The sequence below is a fragment of the Hyperolius riggenbachi genome, chromosome 8 (assembly GCF_040937935.1).
Source record: "Hyperolius riggenbachi isolate aHypRig1 chromosome 8, aHypRig1.pri, whole genome shotgun sequence".
In the NCBI taxonomy this organism is placed as follows: Eukaryota; Metazoa; Chordata; class Amphibia; order Anura; family Hyperoliidae; genus Hyperolius; species Hyperolius riggenbachi.
In genome coordinates this window covers 227,679,584-227,702,329 of record NC_090653.1, presented here as the reverse complement: position 1 = coordinate 227,702,329, position 22,746 = coordinate 227,679,584, and the positions used below count along the sequence as shown (strand labels likewise).

The following is a 22,746-nucleotide window of genomic DNA, read 5'->3' as shown; positions in this document are numbered from 1 at the left end:
TGGGAGAATTCTGCGCATGTGCAGTTAGAGTCTGTACGAACTGTAGAAGCACAGAATGCGCCCAACTATAGCATCGCGATTGTGGAGGCTAGCAGGTCTTTCAGGGAAGAGGACTCAGAAGGAACTGATAGACTGCGGGGGGAGGGGGGTGGCGACTGGAAAAAGCCCCGGGTAAGTAAAACACTTCCAACACAACCTCAGACCACCACCCCCCCTATCCCCCCCACCTTGGGTAAGCTTTAAATAAACCAAGATTTTACTTTTAAAAGCAGAAAAAAAAAGATAAGCTGAAATAGGGGTCTTCCTCTGACCTGCTCTATTTAGAGGCTGTGCATGTAGTACTCAAGGAGCTAAGCAGAGGGCAGCATTTCTAAAGGAATCTGTCAATGACCACAATGACAAATCTAATAATGAAAATTATTTCAAGTACAGTAATGACACACTATTGGATTTCAACTCGCCCACACACCTTTCTGTACAATCTGTAGCTTGTATTCTGGACTAGGAGTCCTGTACTTCCTCCAATGACAGGTGTACAGCATGAGATTATGGTAATATTATATGGATGAGGTATTACATAAGTGATTTTGCTGGCCACCATGAATAGGATAGAAAACATGCAGCTTAAAATATCAGCTTTGCTAGAACAGAGCTCTGCTTGTCTCCTGTACATTGATGTAATTTCCAAACCTCAAACCACATCGTTTAGTCATTCTCCATTGCAGCCATTACATCAGACAAAAAGCTTTAAGCATGACAAATATTGTCAGAAACTGATTTGTACCATCTCACTGCGGCTTATGTAAATGTCAGATTCTATTTATTTAGGTTACTATTGATTAATTAAATTTGTTTGGATCAAAATAAAGGCTGACGTTAGTACTTTTTAACCCCTTCCTGACCGCCTAACGCCTATAGGCGTCAGGAAGGTGGCAGCCCCAGGACAGCGCAACGCCGAAAGACGACAAGTCCTGGGGCGGGGGTTTTACAGGGGATCGCGTGCGCGCATCCCTGCTTCAGTGACAGAGCTCCACACCATCATCAGTCTACCAGGGGCGATAGCTGCTAGGAGACTGTTAGACAGCAAAACCGCTGTTTATTTACATTGCACAGCGCTGTGATCTATGACAGCGCTGTACTGGGGACAGCCGTGTCACTCAGCTGTCCCCTAGAGAGGCTAACAGAAAGATCGGCTCTCATAGGCTGATGCCTAAAAATAGTTAATTTTATTTAAAAAAAAAAAAAGACTAATAAATTAATTCTAAAAAAAGTAATCCCTACAGCAGCAATCAGAGCCCACCAAGAAAGCTCTGTTGGTGGGCAGAAAAGGGGGGATTGGTTTGGCTGCAAAGTTGTATCGCTCTGCAGCAAGCTATTAAAGGGGAACGGAAGAGAGAGGTATAAGAAGTGTGTCATGTTTATTTCCTTTTAAGCAATACCAGTTGCCTGGCAGCCCTGCTGATCCTCTGCCTTTAATACTATTAGCCATAGCCCCTGAACAAGCATGCAGCATATCAGGTGTTTCAGTGGTTCAGACTTTAAAGTCAGATCTGACAAGACTAGCTGCATGCTTGTTTCTGGTTTTATTCAGATACTACTGCAGATAAATAGACAAGCAGGGCTGCCAGGCAACTGGTATTGATTTAAAGGAAATAAATATGGCAGCCTCTGTATACTGCTTACTTCGGTTCCCCTTTAACCCTCCTGGCGGTTTGGCAAAATCCGCCAGGGGGCAACAAATACGTTTTTTTAAAAAAAAAACATTTTTTTTCATGTAGCGAGACGAGATCTCGCTACATGATAGCCGCTGCTCAGCGGCATCCCCCCAGCCCCTCCGATCGCCGCCGGCGATCGGAGATCAGGAGATCCCGTTCAAAGAACGGGATCTCCTGGAGGGCTTCCCCCGTCGCCATGGCGACGGGGCGGGATGACGTCATCGACGTCGTGACGTCAAAGGGGACTCCGATCCACCCCACGGCGCTGCCTGGCACTGATTGGCCAGGCAGCGCACGGGGTCTGGGGGGGGGGCGGCTGCGGCGACGCGTATAGCGGCGGATCGGCGGGTAGCGGCGGCGATCGGGCACTGCACGCAGCTAGCAAATTGCTAGCTGCGTGCAGCAAAAAAAAAATTATGCAAATCGGCCCAGCGGGGCCTGAGCGGTGCCTCCCGGCGGCATAGCCCGTGCTCAGCACGGGCTTACCGCCAGGGAGGTTAAAGCGGCAGAGCACTGAATTGTAAAAAATAGCCTGGTCACTAGGGGGGTCCTTTAAAGCAGTAGGATTAGCCATACTATGCTAGGGAAAAAAAACCACATATATAAGTAGATAAATACTTGATCTGTATTGTACTGTATTGTATTGTACTGTCCAAGTTTTGAATTTAGTGAATTCTATAAAGTAAACGAAGAGAATTCTGTTCCAGGTGGGGGCCATGTACTTTTTTTCTTTTCTCCTCCAATCGCTGAGTCACCTCAGCCTTGCTTGTAAACACAAGTGAGCAGAGGATCATGTTTCAGATAGGCAGCTAGGCAGGGAAATAAATGGAAAAGGAGGAATATATCATAGCTAAAAAGAACCCCCAGCATTCAACTGTTTGGCACTGACTACTTAAGGGCCAGTGCTCCTTAAAACCACTTAACGACCAGCTAACGCCCATAGGCGTCGGCAGGTCTTAAGTGGTTTACCATGGAAACGGCCGCTCGAATGGCCTTTTATATGTCAGTTCACGGAGGGAGTCTCCGTGAACAGCTGGAGAGCCGCCGATTGCGGCTCGCCGGCAAAATGCAAACACGCGGGGAAGAAATCCCCGCTGTTTACATCATACGGTGCTGCTGCGCAGCAGCGCCGTAAGGCAGATCGGCGATCCCCGGCCTCTGATTGGCCGGGGATCGCCGGCGTATGATAGGCTGAAGCCTATCCTACAATGCGCAGGATGGATATCCGTCCTGCGCCGCTCAGAGGGGAAGGGAGAGGGAGGGAGAGGGACGGAGCGCCGAAAACACTGCGGTGGGGGGCTTTGAAGAGCCCCCCCGCAAAGCGCAGCAAGCCGGCGGCAATCAGACCCCCCCAGCAGGACATCCCCCTAGTGGGGAAAAAAGCGGGTACGTCTGATCGCCCTGGCTCTATCCTGATCTGTGCTGCGGGCTGGAGAGTCCACGCAGCACAGATCAGGCAAAACACCCCTGGTCCTTAAGTGGTTATGTGATAACTCCAAATCATAAACAGCAGAAAAAGTTTTGAAAGTTGTGAATGCAGGATTAGCATCTTCATCACTTAAAGGGGCACTATGGCGAAAAATTTTAAAATTTTAAATATGTGCAAGCATAAACAAATAAGTATGTTTTTTCCAGAGTAAAATGAGCCATGAACTACTTTTCTCCTATGTTGCTGTCACTTATAGTAGGTAGTAGAAATCTGAAAGAAGTGACACGTTTTGGACTAGTCCATATTTTCACAGGGGGATTCTCAGGGATTTATTTATTTTCAAAAGCACTTAGTGAATGGCAGTTGCTCTGTCCAACTGCCAAAAATCTGTGTAGCAAGCAGGGAAGCTGGCCAGCATCATTGTTTAAATCCTTTTTTAGTCAATATCTTTATAAAGAATAAAAGCCTTGCTGAGAATCCACTATGAAGAGATGGCCTAGTCCAAAACCTGTCACTTCTGTCAGATTACTACTATCTACTGTAAGTGACAGCAACATAACAGAAAAGTAAGTTATGGCTCATTTTACTCTGAAAAAAATGTACTTCTTATTTGTCTGTTTGCACATATTTTAAATTTTAAAATTTTTCGCCATAGTGCCCCTTTAATACACTCAGACCAGTTGCTGTAGAATTTGATTTTCATGGTGACAATCCTGCTTTAAAGTACATAGTTAGGACTATAAAATACCAGGCAAGGCCACCTCTGTCCCCTTCCTCTTCAGAAACCTGCAGTGACTGGTAACTACCTCTTAACCTTTTAGTAGTCCTGGGCACATTATCTCAAGACAGATAGTTTGTGCCAGGGCGTCTTTAAACTGCATATGCCATTTAGCTGCCTAATGCAGCTGTGCAGGGAGCTTGTTTATATTTGCCTGCTCCAGGTGGCTGAATGTCGTCTCCTCTCCTCCACCTGCAGGGCTGCAATCTCTGCATCCTCCTGAGAGTTCTGATCACATGGTATGACATGTGATTGTAACCCAAGGGATGGTGTCAGCGGTGCAGCGCTGCCCGGTAGAGGAAGAGGGGTGAGGGAAGAGACTCTTCCATTACCTCTCCTCACCACCAGGCGGCACTGCTATATCTTTAGCACTATGACTGCTTATGTGTTAATGCCTCCACAGTCTACTAGGTGCTTGGCTGTACATAGCCTCATCACAGTGCTTTGACACAATGTTAGTATGGATGGGTGGTGGTGGTGGGTTGGGGGAACATGTCACTTTTGCTCCCTTCCAGAAATGGATCAAGATGAAATGGGGCCCTAGGCAAGATAGCATTTTATGCCCACCGCTGATGGTTACCCAGCTTGTCACAAGAGCCCTAGTGGCTGACCGCACTTAGCCTTCTAAACGGTGCCAGCGCACGGATCGTGCGAACTCTGGTCGCAGTCAATGCGCAGGAACCGTTAAGAATTAGCCGCAGACAACTCAGAAGGGAGCCTGTGAGACACGGGTAATTACAACGTACACACGATTCCACGGTATCTGCCACCACCACTGGTATGGGCCAGTGGACCCGATTTACTGACTGACTAGTCCTGCGAATAAAACGGTTAAACACACGGTATTCTGTCTAGCCAACAAACAACAAACAGTAGCGTATCTTCAGAGACCCGGGATCAGTTCTGTGTGTGCTGATAAGCAGGGTAGCGAAACAGTGAATGACTTGGAGGAAGTCTTTTATTCACAGCAATATAAATAGTTAATATATACAGACAATTATTAAAATCAACAATTATTAAAACAGTAATAGCCAGTATAAAAAATAAAAGGAGGAAGAAAAATACTTAGTTCCTGGAAAGATGTCCTTTTTTGTGGGAAAAATCAGAGTTCTGGGTTTTAATCAAAGTTCAGAGTTCAGACCAGGTGGATGCCAGCATATCCTCAAGCTGGCACCGATGAGTTCAAGATGTTTTCAGGGTGGAGGACGCTGAGTTTGGCTCCTCTGCCATTCTTATGCCCCTGATTCAGTAGGAGGGAGTGAGGGCGGGGCCACACACCCACTTAGAACATGAGATGAGCCCTCCCCTTGTCCTGGAGACCAGAAATCATGCCTTAACCATATATGGGCTCTATCTCACAGAACCGTAAAGGTCAGGGCAGATTTACTAATATTTTCAGGTCTGCCTCGATGTACCCAGCAGTCTGATACCAAACATGAGGGGTGGGACCCCTGTGGTATCATTAGGGCACTGTTGAACTGCCTAACGGGCAGTCTTTACCTCAGAAGGTTCTGAAATGTTCTCAGAACCAACGCCAGGCAGGGCCCTACCTGCTCTGTTAGTTTGGAGGGTGTGCCAGCCTGGCAACAAAGAAAATATGATACATATAGCAGTTTATGGAATATGAGATACCTCTGGGGATTTATAGCAGGTCATTCCCAGGCAAAGGCGCTTTGAAGTTTGGGGCAGCTAGCTAGGTGTCAGCTCCCCTGCTGGGCGGGAGTCAGAGGGTCTGGCTTTTTCCCAACTAGATTGCTTCTGTCATGGTCTATACCTGATGGATGGGCCATCAGCACAGCTTGAAGCCAGGGACTCTCTGGGCCCAGGCTCATTAGCTTCCTTGGCTCTGAAAAGACTCCTGGTTTGTTAATTAACATCTGAGTGTTACAGCTCTGGCTTAATTAGCAAGTCACAGGGCATAGGCTTCCTGAAAAGAACTCTGCTAACTAACTCTCCGGAAGACAGCAGAGACCCCCCAGGCTGGACTGCCTGGTGTCCACAGACATGAGATTCTGATTTGGCAGCGCAACGACAATCGAGGCAGGAAATCGATTGCGGCTGCGTTTTCTGCGCACTGACGGCTCGTCCGTCACACAGCTTTTTTAGTTAGGCTTGGTGCTAGCATCCACCGGGCCCACAGACTCTCTCCAGGCCCTAGGCAATTGCCTAGGATTGCCTTGTGGATGATCCAGCACTGCTCCCTTCAACTATTGCCAACGATGGGAGGGGCCATGGCCACAATATTGTCTCAAAGTGGAACTTGGATTGCAAATCTGTGGACTGTAGGAGGGGAATATCTGGCACATGAATCATCCTCCATCCAATGCTTTGCCATGGAAGAGAAGTGTGAAACAGAAGTGGTGTAAGGACAGCTGGGCTCCAAGTGAGTCTGTGTGTTGGGAATCAGGCGCATGTGGTAATCCTCTTGGAGGAGGAGTAGTTAGGCAGCTATCATAGTTCCCAAAGCACGGTGCTTGGGGGTAATATTCGACTCTTCTCTCTCTTTTATTCCTCATGTTCATTCCATAACCAGCTCCGGCCCCATCTCCAACTCAAAAACATATCTAGCATCCAACCTTTTCTCACTCAAGACACAACCAAAATGTTAATACATGCTTTTATAATATCTCATCTGGACTACTGCAACATACTACTTTGTGGACTACCTTCTAACAGACTGGCCCCGCTCCAGTCAGTACTGAACTCAGCTGCTCATCTCATTCATCTTTCTTCTCGATCTTCCTCTGCTGCCCCTCTCTGTCAAGCTCTTCACTGGCTACCAATTAATGAGAGGATTCAGTTCAATCTCCTAACCCTAACCTACAAAGCTCTCCACAATCTCTCTCCTCAGTACATATCCTCACTTGTTTCCAGATACAAACCCAATCACAATCTCAGATCTGCACATGATCTTCTGCACGCGCTTCACCCCTCCTCTGGAATGCCCTCCCACAACACATCGGTCACTCGCCAACCTTTGTTACCTTTCAACGCTCTCTAAAAACTCATTTGTTCCGTCAAGCATATGCGCTACCTTAGGCCACTTCCCTTTGTCCTAAGACCTAATTGCACTCCTAGGTATCCTAAACCACACGGCCTCTATATATTTGTTGTATACTAACCCTCCTCTTGTTTCCCCCCCCATTCCCTTTACATTGTAAGCTCTCAAAAGGCAGGGCTCTCTACCCCTTTTGTGTCTTGGAAATCATATATTTTATTTATCATGTTACTTTTATCACTGTCATTACAAATTCTGTATTTTGTATAATTTTTGTATTTTGTACCTAATTATGTATCTTGTATATTGGTGTACACCATTGTCTGTATTATTATGTACCCCATGTTTATTTCTTACTTTGTAAAGCACCACAGAATATGTTGGCACTTTATAAATCAATAATAATAATAGTTAAAAACACCCAAATAATGAGCAACAGGCTGCAATATATACGTCTGTATGCAGACGTATACCCAAGGAGTCTTGTGGGTTCACACTCTTCTAACAACAATCACCATCAGTGCCTACAGGTGCCTGTTGATAGAAAGGCGGATCACTCCCCTGCCCTAGTGCCTTCCTCCTTCCCTGTGTAGAGGCCTGAGCAAAGCATAAATGACAGGTAACTCACTGGACTCTCTGCATTCCACTGACGAGATCTTCCTTCAGCCAGGGCATCTCTAGCTACCTAATACTTGGGGCACTTCTAGCTACGTAATATTGAGGCTACTTTTTGTTCCATAATACTAAGGGGTACCTGTGGCTATCGTACCTATGCTGGGCAGGGGAAGTAGGGGGAGGCAGTGGCGTTGCAATAGGGGTTACAGAGGTAACGACCGCATCGGGTCAGAGGGGCCCTCTCTCATGCACAATAATAGCTTACTATTGGCCCTGTGTTGGTAATAATCACTTCTATAAAAAGTTTAAATAGTAATAATCATTAACCATTTTCGGACCGCAGTGATTGAGATCTACGCCCTGTATTGGTGGGCTCCTGGCTGGCAGGGCATAGTCATGTGAGCCGGTCAGGAGCCGATTTCATTGGCTCCTGACCCCGTCTTTCAATGTAAGCCGTTCCCATTGGCTTACATTGATAGACACGGTCAGGAGCCAATGAAAGCGGCTCCTGACCGGCTCACATGACTCTGCCGTCATAGAGACGGTAGAGTCTATGTCCTGAGGGTCCCGGCGAGCGGCAATGACGGCGGTTGCGGCGGGTACGTGCGGCGATTCGTCGAGATTTCGTCGGGATTGGACCAGCGGTCTCTGGTCTTTAAGTGCCCAGAGACCGCTGGTCCTTAAGTGGTTAAACTGTTTCCCATCCCCTACTTGCAGGTTTTGGTGCACCGTATCAATTGTTATGTATAGAGTGCTTGGGGGGCCCCCATGTAAAACTTGCACCGGGCCCATAGCTCCTTAGCTACGCCACTGGGGGGAGGTGAAAGCTGAGCCAGCCAGCACACTTGTAGAGCCATTTGGTGGGGGTTTGTGGGTTCGTGGAGGGCGAAGTCTAGGGTGCATGAACATCTGTGCCTATAGGCTCCTGTGAAATAAATTTGGGCCTTACCACCATATGGTGACAAAATACAAAAACTGAGGCTAAAAAGCCGCATGGGAAAAAGCAGACTGCTTGCACTGTGTGTATTAGGAGAATGGAATATTCCAGTGCCGTTTACTTTCCTGCAGTACTTATGCGGCAATGGGACAGTCAAGGTGAACCAAAGTTCATTTAACCGTTAAAAGGAAATTCCACTTTTGCTGAGAGAATCTCAGTGCTTTCAGTTTGGCTCTATATATTTAACAGTTAAATGGAAGTTATTTTTTCGGCCTTTGATTTTATGTGCATGTAAATTGTAAAACTCATTCCACAAACACCGGACGGCAGGAGTGTCGGAGTTTGAAGCTAATGAATGGATTAGTTCAAGCGTTGAAAATGAGAAACAAAGGCTTATTACTTCTGCAGCAAGGAGGCAGTTTCTGGAGAGCCTCATAGACACTGTACTCCCATAAAAGAACTGCCAACTGCACAAAATAAAGGGCAATCAGGGCTTAATTTCAAGTTTTAAAAATGTATTATTATTATTTAGTATTTATATAGCTCCGTCACTTAACTGTCCCTCAGAGGGGCTCGCAATGATCTAATCCCTAACATGGTCCTAGTGTATGTATCGTAATCTAAGGCCAATTTGGGGGGAAGCCAATGAACTTATCAGTATGTTTTTGGGATGTGGGAGGAGACAGGAGTGCCCGGAGGAAACCCACTCAGACACAGGGAGAACATTCAAACTCTGTGCAGATAGTGCCCTGGTTGGGATTTGAACCAGGGACCCAGTGCTGCAAGGTGAGAGTGCTATCCAACTAAATAAACTCAGAGACCGCACTCAGAAGGCTTGTTCAAAACTGTATTAATAGTAATTAGAGCCAACAGAGGCACACAACACGTTTCGGGCGTAGCCCTTCCGCAGGTGGGAAGGGCTACACCCGGAACATGTCGTGTGCCTCTGTTTGCTCTGATTACTGTTAACCTCCTTGGCGGTTATCCCAAGCTAGGGTCGGGGCGGAAAACCGCAGCTAAGAGCGGTGATCCCGACCTCTGCTCGGGGTATCCGCCAGGGGCTAAATGCAGAGCAATGCGTGCAGCGGGAGCGTTTCTACATACCTCCCGGGGATCCCGACGTCGGCCGCCAATCTTCTTCCTCTCCTCTTGGGCTCTGCTTCCTGCTGGTGAGATCATGATGACAGCCAGGAATTTCACTTTAGAGTTGCAGCGCCACCTGGAGGATGGAGGCTTAACTGCAGAGCTGGAGCCAGGGAGGTGAGTGATTGCTGGGCACCTGCAGATCTCCCTGGCAGCATGATTTTTTCCAGGTTTTAGGGTCTGGAAGGGTGCAAAAAAATTGCACCGCTTTTATGGCCCATACTCCCGGGCAGCAAAAGTGGCCTGTCGCCAGCACACGTGAGCGTGCGGGCGACAGGCCGACGACAGCTCCTCGCCAGGTCCCTCCGCGTACACATGCGGAAGAGGGACCAGCGGCTCGACGGAAGCTGTCGCCAACGTTCCTCCTCCCCCCGCCGGAAGCTCTGCATACCTCAATGGAGGTTGCTGTCGCTAGTCCGCGTACTCACGCGGACTAGCGACAGCTGCGGCGGCGACTGTCGCCAGGCGATTGAACATTTAGATCGCCTGGCGACATCAGCGACGGGCGACAGTTCGGGGTGCGCGCCCGTTCAACGGCCCATACTCACGGGCGACCTGTCGCCGCAACGCGCGCGCGCCGCGTGTTGCGGCGACATTTGTAGCCCGTGAGTATGGGCCATTAGACCCTAAAATCCGGAAAGAATCAGAAGGCCAAGGGGGTTAATACAGTTTTGAACAAGCCTTCTGAGTGCGGTCTCTGAGTTTGTTCTTTAGTTCGGTAAAGTACAGGAGTGGTGTACCTGCAGGGGACTCTGACCTGATAACAGTTAGTGTTAGTGTGTGTCTTGAACAGAGATTGCTATCCAGTACACCACAGTGCTGCCCTGAAAATGAAAATGGAAATATAAATTTTTAACATTAAAGAGAACCCGAGGTGGTTTTAATAGGGTAATAGGACACAGAGGCATGTTCTCTGCACAATGACATGCCTCTGAGTCCTTCTGGTGCGCTGCCAGTCACCCCACGGGCTCTGCTGTCCCCCCTGAAAATAGCACCAGGCTAGCGACAATCTGCTTGTCGCTAGCCTGCTATTTGTCAATCTCTGCACCACTGTCTCCCACCGCATCGTCTCCCCCACCTCCTCCATTGCATTGCCTCCCTGCCTCTGTAAACTTCCTCCAATCAGAAGCCAAGCCTCGACCCGGAAGTACTTAGGAGGAAGGGACGTAGGTGGTCAGCAGTCCCATCATCCGTCCACATTTATTTGTGCAGAACGGGGTAAGAGCATTTTATCTTACATCTGGCCCGGATTTACACCACAGGAGCCTGTAGGCACAGATGTACTGGCACCCTAGATTTCGCCCTCCATGAACCTACAAACAAACTGCACTGCAATTGTGCTGGCTTGCCCAGATGCCACTTCTCCCTTACTTCCCTTACCCGCCGTAGCTACAGGTGCCACTTAGCATTATGTAGCCAGAGGTACCCTCAGTATTAAGTAGATAGGGAAAAGAAAGGGAGGCTCTAGGGGTAAAGTGAGCCACCTTTCAAACATCAGGCGCCTGTAGGCACGTGCTGACAGTGCCTTATGGTAAATCCGGCCCTGTCTTTCACAGATTGTGATTCATGTATTGCGGAGCCTGTTACTGTGTATATGCCAGAAGTGATCACTGTGGCTTGTAGTGATATATGGTTCACTGCTACTTGCGCTTGCGGCTTCCTGCAATTACTCGGAATTCTGCTATTATTTAGAATTGTGTGACATATTAATATGTACTTTTGTTGTGGAGATGCTGGCCCTCCTATGACTTTAAGGTTTTCATTGTTTTTATATTGTGTGGGGGATACATTCCCTAATAAAATTTAATATTTTGTGTATATAAAGGCACACTTGGAGTCATTTTTTGACCATTATATTTCATTACTCTGCCTAAATGGATACTTTCCTTTAGTGGTATGATTAATCATTCCATGGCGGTTGCCCCAGTTGGTGTCTTTTTGCTCACATTTTTGAGGTTTGCATAATATGACACTCGCGGTCACTTCCGATCATGGAAGCGTTGTACTCCTGGTAGGTCTCCTCGATTCCGATCACATGGGATCGGGATCCAGGAGAACGTGTAAGCGGTACAGCACCACCTGGTGGTGGAAGAGGGGTGATGAAAAACATCTCCTCCATCACCCCTCTTCCACCATCGGGTGGCGCTGTAATGATGTCATATCATGTGATAGGAATCGAGGAGACCTACCGGGAGTACGTCGCTGCCTCGATCGGAAGTGACCGGGAGCCAGAAGACCTGCCGAGACTACAGAGCTGTCTGGTGGAGGAAGAGAAGAAGTCACCTGGAGCAGGTAAAGATAGATTCTTACTCCCATGCACTTGTTTGGTTGCACTAGGCAGCCAAATGAGTTCTCCTGATAGGGCCCATTTCCACTATCGCGAATTCGCATGCGTTTTTCGCATGCAAAATCGCATAACAATACACGGGAATGGGACTGTTTCCACTTGTCAGGATTCCTTTGTGTTTTTCTGTGCAGAAAAAATTCGCATGGCAGAGCCATCAGAATTCGCATATCGCATACCGCTAATGTATTTAATAGGAAATTCGCATGAGGTTTGGGTATGCGAATTTTCATGCGAATTCGCATAGAAACAATGGAAAAGCGCACCAGCACTGCCATGGTTAAATTCGCATACATCATCTATGCGAATACGCATGAAAATTCGCATAGACCCGCATGCGAAATTCGCATCCGCATGCAAATTTTTACTGCGGCGATTCGCACCGCACAAGTTGAAATGCAGCCTTAAATGCAGCCTTAGAGGATTACAGCACGCAAGCAGCTGCAAACAAGGCATCGCATTTGAAGTTGCTAAAAGGTTAAAATAACTTTTCAGCACTCTGCCATAGAAAAAGTACCAAAACGGAGGTGAAAACATACGGACAAAATTATTCTCTAGCTTGAGTATTTTCTTGCTTGCTTGCTGGTTGGCTTAAAAAGCATTTTATTTCTAAGATGTGAATATATCACCTAGGAGAAAACTTGGGAGAAAAACTGAACTGAATCAGGGCCATTGGCTCATATGCAATTCACTTTTTCTCCCTGAGTTTTCTCCTAGGTGATATTTTCACAACTTGTCATAAAATACCTTTTAAGCCACCAGAAAGAAAGAAAATACTCAGAATAAATTTGATAGTACTTTTTTTCACCAACTTTTAGGTACTTTTTCAATTGTAAAATGCTGAAAAAGTAGTTTAAAGAGAAGATGAAAAATATCTCCTAGGAGATAACTAAGGAGAAAAAGTTATGAGCCATGGGCCCATGGCTCATACGCAATTTTCTTTTTCACTTGAGTTTTCTCCTACTTGAAATTTTCAAACTTGTCAATAAAATGCCCTTTAAACCACCAACAAGCAAACGAATACTCCAAATATTTTTTATAGTACTTTTTCAACTACTTTTTGGTTCTTTTTCCATTGCAAAGTGCTAAAAAGTTGTTATAAATCGAAGATGAAAAATTATCTCCTAGGAGAAAACTCAGGTGAAAAAGTGAATTGCATATGGGCCATTGTGTCTAAAAATATAAAAGGTTTCCTTAATTGCTTAATTGAAAATGAATGTTAATTTCCAGATAACCCTCATAGTTAATTATAAATTTCCCATTAAAAAGACCAACAATATCAAAATGTTTAAAATGGAACAAATGGCTGCAATTCATGGTGGAGAGTGATACCCAGGACTCTACTCTGCCTCCTCCCAGCTGCTTCACAGATTGACCCTCATTAATGCCACCCCGCAATTTGATGCTGTGAAGTTGGGCAGTCACATTCATTTGCCTCAAAATGGGCTTCTCTGTGCCTACCAGTGATGCTGAGCTGTGTGGGCCATTCAGCACCATTGTCTGAATGAAAAGGCCCTCAAAGATGCATTTCAGGTTAGTAGATAAAACAATTACGCTATGCAATATGCTCCATTGAAAAAAAATAAATAAAATAAAATACTTTGCCAAGTTTGTGTCCTGTGACATGAGACATCCAACTGTTCCAGCTAGTGTGAGGAAGGGTTATGGAGACATCAGACACTGTCCTTCTCCACAAGCCTACAATGGACCTGACAGAGACTAAACCTAAGGCATCTGCCAGCCCTCAGAAATGGCAGACTCCTGGATAATAGGAACACATTTCACAAGCCGCTGTACGCTCCACATCGGATTAGACAGAACAAGCAAAACAGAGGTAAACTGGTGTTCTTTCTACAAAACAAATGACAGCCATCAAATATAGAACTGTGGCTAGAGTTCTGTTTTTTTAAAAATTAGTCACCAAGCATCTTGAAGGCTTTTGTCCTTCACCTAGCTCATCTGCTTTTTCTGTCAAAATGGCAGGACCCGGCCAGCTGAGTCCAGAAGAAAGCTTTCCTGCAGTGGTGGTGGCGGCAGTGTAAGCACAGTTTAGTGGCCCCACAAGCGGGTGAGAAGCAGTGCAGAAACAGTGCAGAGGGGGCCGGTGTTGGGATCCAAGAACCTCCATCCTCCCCTCTGCTCTCTAACTTCTGTTCCCTCCCAGACTCCACCTCCTCTGCATCGTATCCTCTCTCTGTTCTCCTCCATTGTCTGTTCACACTCAGTTTGGCTTGGTTCACACTGGGACAGATGTTCCCTTTTGCTCTTGATGTCCCCATCCAGATTTCACCTCTGTCCACTTGCCGCTCAGCTTGTTTGGGACTTCCAATCTTAGAGCATCTCTTAGCTGGCTCTTCTTGCCGCCACAGCAGGAAAGCTTTCTTCAAGACTTGGCTAGCTGAGTCCTGTCATTTGTGTTCTGGCCGTCAAAAGTCCCAAAATGCAAGTTAAAATGAAGTTTCTTTGCATATTGGCCACAGTAGCCGGCCACTACGTCTATTAGCCGGCAAGATTCCACAGTGGCCAGACTTCAGAAGCTGGCCATAACATATACAAAAATAATCAAAAATATCAACTTGTTATAACAGAAGATGATATTCTATATGAAGTCTTCCCCGAGCCCTAAATTCTGGATTTTAGGAAACACCCTAACCTCAGACGCAAACTGATTAGCAGGAAGCTCCATATGATATCAATATTCATCAGGGAATGAAACCAAGCCAAAGCAAATCCTTCAAACTGAGCAAATACACTAACCAGTCATCTGGCATTGCACAATAAAAAAAAGAACCTTTAACATCACAGGATTACTCATCCAGTAACATGGTGTTCCTCGCTCAATGCTACAGGTTAGATATCACATGAGAAAACCATCACATGGGTTTGAAAAGTGATTTCAGAAACACAAAACAAAGAACTACCTTTGAGATCAGATTAGTAACCCTTTTCAGCACAAAAAAAAATAATGAACCCAGCATTGGCCTACTCTTTGTTTTTCTTTCATCCATACGCTTACCCTCACTATTAGAAGCCATTCTGCTACTGTACCACCACCGACCATTTTGTGCCAAAATCAATTCCAGGTACAACTCACGTTGTACTTGTCAATGTAAACCATGATTCTGACTCTGCAAAGTTTCTGCAAAGTGTTAACTCTAACCTATAATAATTTTTGTTGAAATTAGCATAAAAAAAAGGTTTTAGTACTGTATGTAACATTTTTTTTAAGAGTGAACCAAAAAGGCTACAACGACTCCAATCATCTTATCTTACTAACTAAAAATAGAAAAACGATTTCATTTATCTACATTCACTTCCTGAACTTCTGGAAAGCAGAGCGGAGTCATTTTAACTCTGAGCAGTCAGGAAATATGCATCACTGATTTGCCCTTAGGATAGCCCTCTAAAACCGATAATGGGTACTCACAGCATTCAAACACACTGAGGGCCCGCAGTAAACCCAGTTTCTGCAAAATCGACAGCAGTTCCCCCACTCTGGCGTTTCTGTTCATCCAATTCCACATGACCCCTTCCGTCCGATTGCGCTGTCGTCCCTGCTGTTCAAAGAGGCGTAGAGCCGTCTGGTCAAAAATGATCATAGAAGCTGAAAAACAAGAATGTTACACTTAACATCAAATGAATACATAGTAAAGACATCCTGTAAATATATTTCAAAGATAGGTTTTTACATTCGTGGGTAGTATAATAAGCATCTTGAAACAAACCTGAACCAAACTTTACTTGATCCCATCACTATCATGTTCTACATACCTAAATAGCTTTGTTGTATTAGGCATACCTCCCAACTTTTTGAGATAAGAAAGAGGGACACTTGACCCTGCCACGCCTCTAACCACGCCCCCAGCACACCCCTTACCATGCATATCACAAAGAATTCACAATCAAAAGATTTACTTTTATCATTCCAACCACACTGGTCTGGTCTATGCTCAGTTTTTGTTCATTTGAAAATAAGAAATATATCAATTTAATTGATGAGAATAAAGTTTAGAGTTAGTTAAACAAAATTTTCAGTGAAAAATACATATATTGACATAGATCTGTACATCAGTCTTTAAAGAGGGACAAATGAGGGAGAAAGAGGGACAGAGAGACAGGGTTCCCAAAGAGAGACTGTCCCGCCAGACGAGGGACAGTTGGGTGCTATGGTATTAGGGCACACTGTAACCTCATCTTGTTGAAGAACAATCTGCTTTGTCTGTTTCATGCAGGGCCAGATTTCTGGGAAGGCCACAAAGGCCATGGCTTAGGGCGATGAAAATCAGCAGGGAGCAGGACTTGGAGAGATAAGAGGTCACATGTCAAAGTAAATCACCTCTCCTGCTTTGCTTTGGTCTGTCGGAATTCCAGAGATCCCTGCATCTCTATCACTTGTGCAAAGTTTGTGTTATGACAGTCAGCATCTGATGATCCTGTCCTCTGTATGATGAGAGGGGACAAACAAGCTGCTGTGAGAAGAAAAATATATGGGCTCAAGTAGCAGAACTCTTGAGTTCGGATTAGGTTCTTCATGTACGCATTCGCTGACAGGAATTAACAGCTCTCCCCTCTCCCTGACTGATGTTAGTTTATTACTAGTAGGCCAGTGCTGTTAAAGACCTCAGACCTGTTAAATTTATGGCTTGTTTATTTTTTTCCTAGAGAATGACAGCAACATTCTTTGTACTACAGTTTAACTCTTTCCTGACTTTTGTTTTTGCCAGCAAAGCATTGTACTGTGTTAGCCATCAGTGATGAAAGCAGGATGTTTTGAAACAGAATGGCAACTATTACATTTATTTATAAAACAATCAATGCATCTCCCACCGACTGTATATATAGCTGTATACAGGAACAAAGTCTAAAGATTGCTCATTAGCCAAAGGCTCACGGTTTTTCTTTTGGTTAGCCAATAAAAAGTGTTATTCTGTTACAAAACTTCCTGCTGACTTAACCACTTGAGGACCGTGGGCTTTACCCCCCCTTAAGGACTGGCCACTTTTTTTCCATTCAGACCACTGCAGCTTTCACGGTTTATTGCTCGCTCATACAACCTACCACCTAAATGAATTTTGGCTCCTTTTCTTGTCACTAATAAAGCTTTCTTTTGGTGCTATTTGATTGCTCCTGCGATTTTTACTTTTTATTAAATTCATCAAAAAAGACATGAGTTTTGGCAAAAAAATGATTTTTTTTTACTTTCTGTGCTGACATTTTTCAAATAAAGTAAAATTTCTGTATACATGCAGCGCGAAAAATGTGGACAAACATGTTTTTGATTAAAAAAAACCCATTCAGTGTATATTTATTGGTTTGGGTAAAAAAGTTATAGCGTTTACAAACTATGGTGCAAAAAGTGAATTTTCCCATTTTCAAGCATCTATGACTTTTCTGACCCCCTGTCATGTTTCATGAGGGGCTAGAATTCCAAGATAGTATAAATACCCCCCAAATGACCCCATTTTGGAAAGAAGACTTCCCAAAGTATTCACTGAGAGGCATAGTGAGTTCATAGAAGATATTTTTTGTCACAAATAAGCGGAAAATGACACTGACCGAAAAAAAAAAAAGTTTCCATTTCTTCTAACTTGCACCAAAAAAAATGAAATCTGCCACGGACTCACCATGCCCCTCTCTGAATACCTTGAAGTGTCTACTTTCCAAAATGGGGTCATTTGTGAGGTGTGTTTACGGTCCTCACATTTTGGGGGGTGCCAATTTGTAAGCACCCCTGTAAAGCCTAAAGGTGCTCATTGGACTTTGGGCCACTTAGCGCAGTTAGGCTGCAAAAAAGTGCCACACATGTGGCATTGCCGTACTCAGTAGAAGTAGTATAATGTGTTTTGGTGTGTATTTTTACACATACCGATGCTGGGTGGGAGAAATCTCTCTGTAAATGACAATTTTTTTTACACACAATTGTCCATTTACAGAGATCTTTCTCCCACTCAGCATGGGTATGTGTAAAAATACACCCCAAAACACATTATACTACTTCTCCTGAGTACGGCGATACCACATGTGTGGCACTTTTTTGCACCCTAACTGCGCTAAGGGGCCCAAAGTCCAATGAGTACCTTTAGGATTTCACAGGTCATTTTCAGACATTTGTTTTCAAGACTACTCCTCACGGTTTAGGGCCCCTAAAATGCCAGGACAGTATAGGAACCCCACAAATGACCCCATTTTAGAAAGAAGACACCCCAAGGTATTCCGTTAGTAGTACAGTGAGTTCATAGAAGATTTTATTTTTTGTCACAAGTTAGCGGAAAATGACACTTTCTGGAAAAAAAACAATAAAAATCAATTTCCGCTAACTTGTGACAAAAAATAAAATCTATGAACTCACCGTACTACTAACAGAATACCTTGGGGTGTCTTCTTTCTAAAATGGAGTCATTTGTGGGGTTCCTATACTGTCTTGGCATTTTAGGGGCCCTAAACCGTGAGGAGTAGTCTTGAAACAAAATTTCTCAAAATGACCTGTGAAATCCTAAAGGTACTCATTGGACTTTGGGCCCCTTAGCGCAGTTAGGGTGCAAAAAAGTGCCACACATGTGGTATCGCCGTACTCGGGAGAAGTAGTACAATGTGTTTTGGGGTGTATTTTTACACATACCCATGCTGGGTGGGAGAAATAACTCTGTAAATGGACAATTGTGTGTAAAAAAATCAAAAGATTGTCATTTACAGAGGTATTTCTCCCACCCAGCATGGGTATGTGTAAAAATACACCCCAAAACACATTATACTACTTCTCCCGAGTACGGCGATACCACATGTGTGCGCCCTAACTGCGCTAAGGGGCCCAAAGTCCAATGAGTACCTTTAGGATTTCACAGGTCATTTTTGTTTCAAGACTACTCCTCACGGTTTAGGGCCCCTAAAATGCCAGGGCAGTATAGGCACCCCACAAATGACCCCATTTTAGAAAGAAGACACCCCAAGGTATTCTGTTAGGAGTATGGTGAGTTCATAGAAGTTTTTATTTTTTTGTCACAAGTTAGCAGAAATTGATTTTAATTGTTTTTTTTCACAAAGTGTCATTTTCCGCTAACTTGTGACAAAAAATAAAATCTATGAACTCGCCATACTCGTAACGGAATACCTTTGGGTGTCTTCTTTCTAGAATGGGGTCATTTGTGGGGTTCCTATACTGCCCTGGCATTTTAGGGGCCCTAAACCGTGAGGAGTAGTCTTGAAACCAAATGTCGCAAAATGACCTGTGAAATCCTAAAGGTACTCATTGGACTTCGGGCCCCTTAGCATACTTAGGGTGTAAAAAAGTGCCACACATGTGGTACCGCCGTACTCAGGAGAAGTAGTATAATGTGTTTTGGGGTGTATTTTTACACATACCCATGCTGGGTGGGAGAAATATCTCTGTAAAAAAAATCAAACAATTGTCATTTCCACACAATTGTCCATTTACAGAGAGTTTTCTCCCACCCAGCATGGGTATGTGTAAAAATACACCCCAAAACACATTATACTACTTCTTCTGAGTACAGTGATACCACGTGTGGCACTTTTTTGCAGCTTAGGTGCTCTAAGGGGCCCAACGTCCTATTCACAGGTCATTTTGAGGCATTTGTTTTCTAGACTACTCCTCGCGGTTTAGGGCCCCTAAAATGCCAGGGCAGTATAGGAACCCCACAAGTGACCCCATTTTAGAAAGAAGACACCCCAAGGTATTCCGTTAGGTGTATGGCGAGTTCATAGAAGATTTTATTTTTTGTCACAAGTTAGTGAAAAATGACACTTTGTGAAAAAAAACCAATAAAAATCAATTTCCGCTAACTTTTGACAACAAATAAAATCTTCTATGAACTCGTCATACACCTAACAGAATACCTTGGGGTGTCTTTTTTTCTAAAATGGGGTCACTTGTGGGGTTCCTATACCGCCCTGGCATTTTACGGGCCCAAAACCGTGAGTAGTCTGGAAACCAAATGTCTCAAAATGACTGTTCAGTTGTATAAGCATCTGCAAATTTTGATGACAGGTGGTCTATGAGGGGGCGAATTTTGTGGAACCGGTCATAAGCAGGGTGGCCTTTTAGATGACAGGTTGTATTGGGCCTGATCTGATGGATAGGAGTGCTAGGGGGGGTGACAGGAGGTGATTGATGGGTGTCTCAGGGGGTGGTTACAGGGGAAAATAGATGCAATCAATGCACTGGGGAGGTGATCGGAAGGGGGTCTGAGGGGGATCTGAGGGTTTGGCCGAGTTATCAGGAGCCCACACGGGGCAAATTAGGGTCTGATCTGATGGGTAGGTGTGCTAGGGGGTGACAGGAGGTGATTGATGGGTGTCTCAAGGTGTGATTAGAGGGGGGAATAGATGCAAGCAATGTACTGGCGAGGTGATCAGGACTGGGGTCTGAGGGCATTCTGAGGGTGTGGGCGGGTGATTAAGTGCCCTAGGGGCAGATAGGGGTCTAATCTGATAGGTAGCAGTGACAGGGGGTGATTGATAGGTAATTAGTGGGTGTTTAGGGTAGAGAATAGATGTATACACTGCACTTGGGAGGTTTGGACGTCGGATCTGCGGGCGATCTATTGGTGTGGGTGGGTGATCAGATTGCCCGCAAGGGGCAGGTTAGGGGCTGATTGATGGGTGGCAGTGACAGGGGGTGATTGATGGGTGATTGATGGGTGATTGACGGGTGATCAGGGGGATAAATGCATGGGGAGAATCTGAGGGGTGGGGGGGTGATCAGGAGGGGGCAGGGGGGAGGGGGGGATAAAAAAAAAATAGCGTTGACAGACAGTGACAGGGAGTGATTGATGGGTGATTAGGGGGGGTGATTGGGTGCAAACAGGGGTCTGGGGGGTGGGCGGGGGGGTCCTGAGGGGTGCTGTGGGCGATCTGGGGCGGGGGGGGGGGAAATCAGTGTGCTTGGGTGCAGACTAGGGTGGCTGCAGCCTGCCCTGGTGGTCCCTCGGACACTGGGACCACCAGGGCAGGAGGCAGCCTGTATAATACACTTTGTAAACATTACAAAGTGTATTATACACTTTGTATGCGGCAATCGTCTATTTAACATCCCGCCGGCGCTTCCTTCTGGCCGGCGGGATGTTGCAGCGGGTGAGCGGCGCCAGGCGGAGGATCGCGTCACGGATGACGCGATCGCTCCGCCCATGCCCCTACAAGGACCGCCACCATTTGTCTATACGGCGGTCCTTGCGGGGTCCACTTCCCGGCCGCCAATTGTCAATACGGCGGTCGGGAAGTGGTTAACTTGCCCTAGGTGCTAAATTGTCACTGTGTAAAGTAGACCTGAGCTTATGCTAGGTACACACAATGCAATTTTCTGACAGATTTACTGTCAGATCGACTATTTCCAACATGTCTGATCTGCTTTCCAAATCGATTTGCTGTTCACTACTATGAAAAATCATTCAGACAATTGATCGAAAAATTGATCGGAAATCAGATCAGACATGTTGGAAATAATCGATCTGACAGTAAATCTGTCAGAAAATTGCATCATGTGTACCTAGCATTACACTACATCTATGCCAGTGTGTGTAGTTTAGGATCCTACTTTCCTGCTCTCTGTTTTGAATGGGCTTCTCTCCATTGCGCTGCACTGTCTCCTATTTGTGGCTCTGACTGCAGCAAGTCGCACAGAGGTCAAAGAAGCAGTGCTGTCCACAAGGGCTCCTTGTAATTTCGCACTCCTGTACGGATATGCGCAGGAGCCGAGGGAGTGTTATGGGTATGCGTACTTGACAAGTGCTGCTCATACATGAGCATCATTTCTGAAGTATACAAGTCCAAAATGCTATCGGCTGCTGTGCATCCAGGCAGGAGTGCAACATTACATGGAGTGGACAGAGCATACACTGCTTCTTTGTTGAACAGGGGCAAAACAGAGGGGAGCCTGTTCAAACTAGTCATCACTAGTCAGAGTTGGACAGAATGGGGGTGGGGCAGTTGGTGACAGCCGGCCTAGGGTGCTGGAAAGTACAAATCCGGCCCTGAAGTTTCATGGGGCTGCCATCTTGCTTTTTGGAAGTTATCTTTTTGCAAAGCTGGTGTTTGACAACTAGACAGCTACAGCTTCTCCCCAGGCCTCCTCTGCCACAGTAGTTTCCCTGTCAGATGTTTTGTTAACACTAAGGGCCCGTTTCCACTAGGAGCGGTGCGAAGCGGCTACATAGCCGCATCGCACCACGTGTAAGCTGAAACACATGCACGGCAAAGGAAGAGTTTCCACTGCGTGCATGTTGTGTGGTGCGGTGCGGAGCGATCCGAGAATCTTCAGCATGCTGCAGATTCTCGCACGGCCGCATCCGCCTGCAGCCACGTCCCATCTCCACCATTGACTTCCACATCGGGAGATGCGTAAGTGATGCGGCTGGCGGCGGAAGTGATGCGATGCAGCTAGGTAGCTGCATTCGCATCACTTTAGTAGTGGAAACCGTCCCTAAAAGCGCACAAGCAAGGTCAAACACTCAGAGTTTTGTTAACCGGTTCCTGTCCATACTAACTGAAATCTACGCCCTATTTGACAGCTGTTATTTTGGCAAGGGCGTAGATTTTTTTTTTTTTAAATTAGTCACCGCACGGTAGTGCCGCTCTTGCCGTCTGCTTGCTCTGCTGTTATTATGATAGCAGAGCTCTGTCCACCAGTCAGGAGCAATTGGCTCCTGACCCCATGATCACTGTGAGCCAATCGTAGCAATCACAGTTTACTAATAGGGAAAAGATGGCTCTGGTCCTTAAAGAGGAACTTTACCAAAGTAGTAGGAGAAAAAAATAAATAAATACATTGCAAA

At 45.6% G+C, this 22,746-nt stretch overlaps 1 protein-coding gene across 3 annotated transcripts in view; it reads right to left on the bottom strand.

Moving 5' to 3' along the window:
- Window positions 1-22,746, bottom strand: part of IRAK1 (interleukin 1 receptor associated kinase 1) — a 191,264-nt gene that overhangs the window by 71,334 nt on the left and 97,184 nt on the right. For all 3 annotated transcript variants that reach the window (XM_068248242.1, XM_068248243.1, XM_068248244.1), the window contains exon 2: window positions 15,387-15,563. In XM_068248242.1, the coding sequence (XP_068104343.1) occupies window positions 15,387-15,563 (177 nt within the window). The remainder of the gene's footprint in view (window positions 1-15,386; window positions 15,564-22,746) is intronic.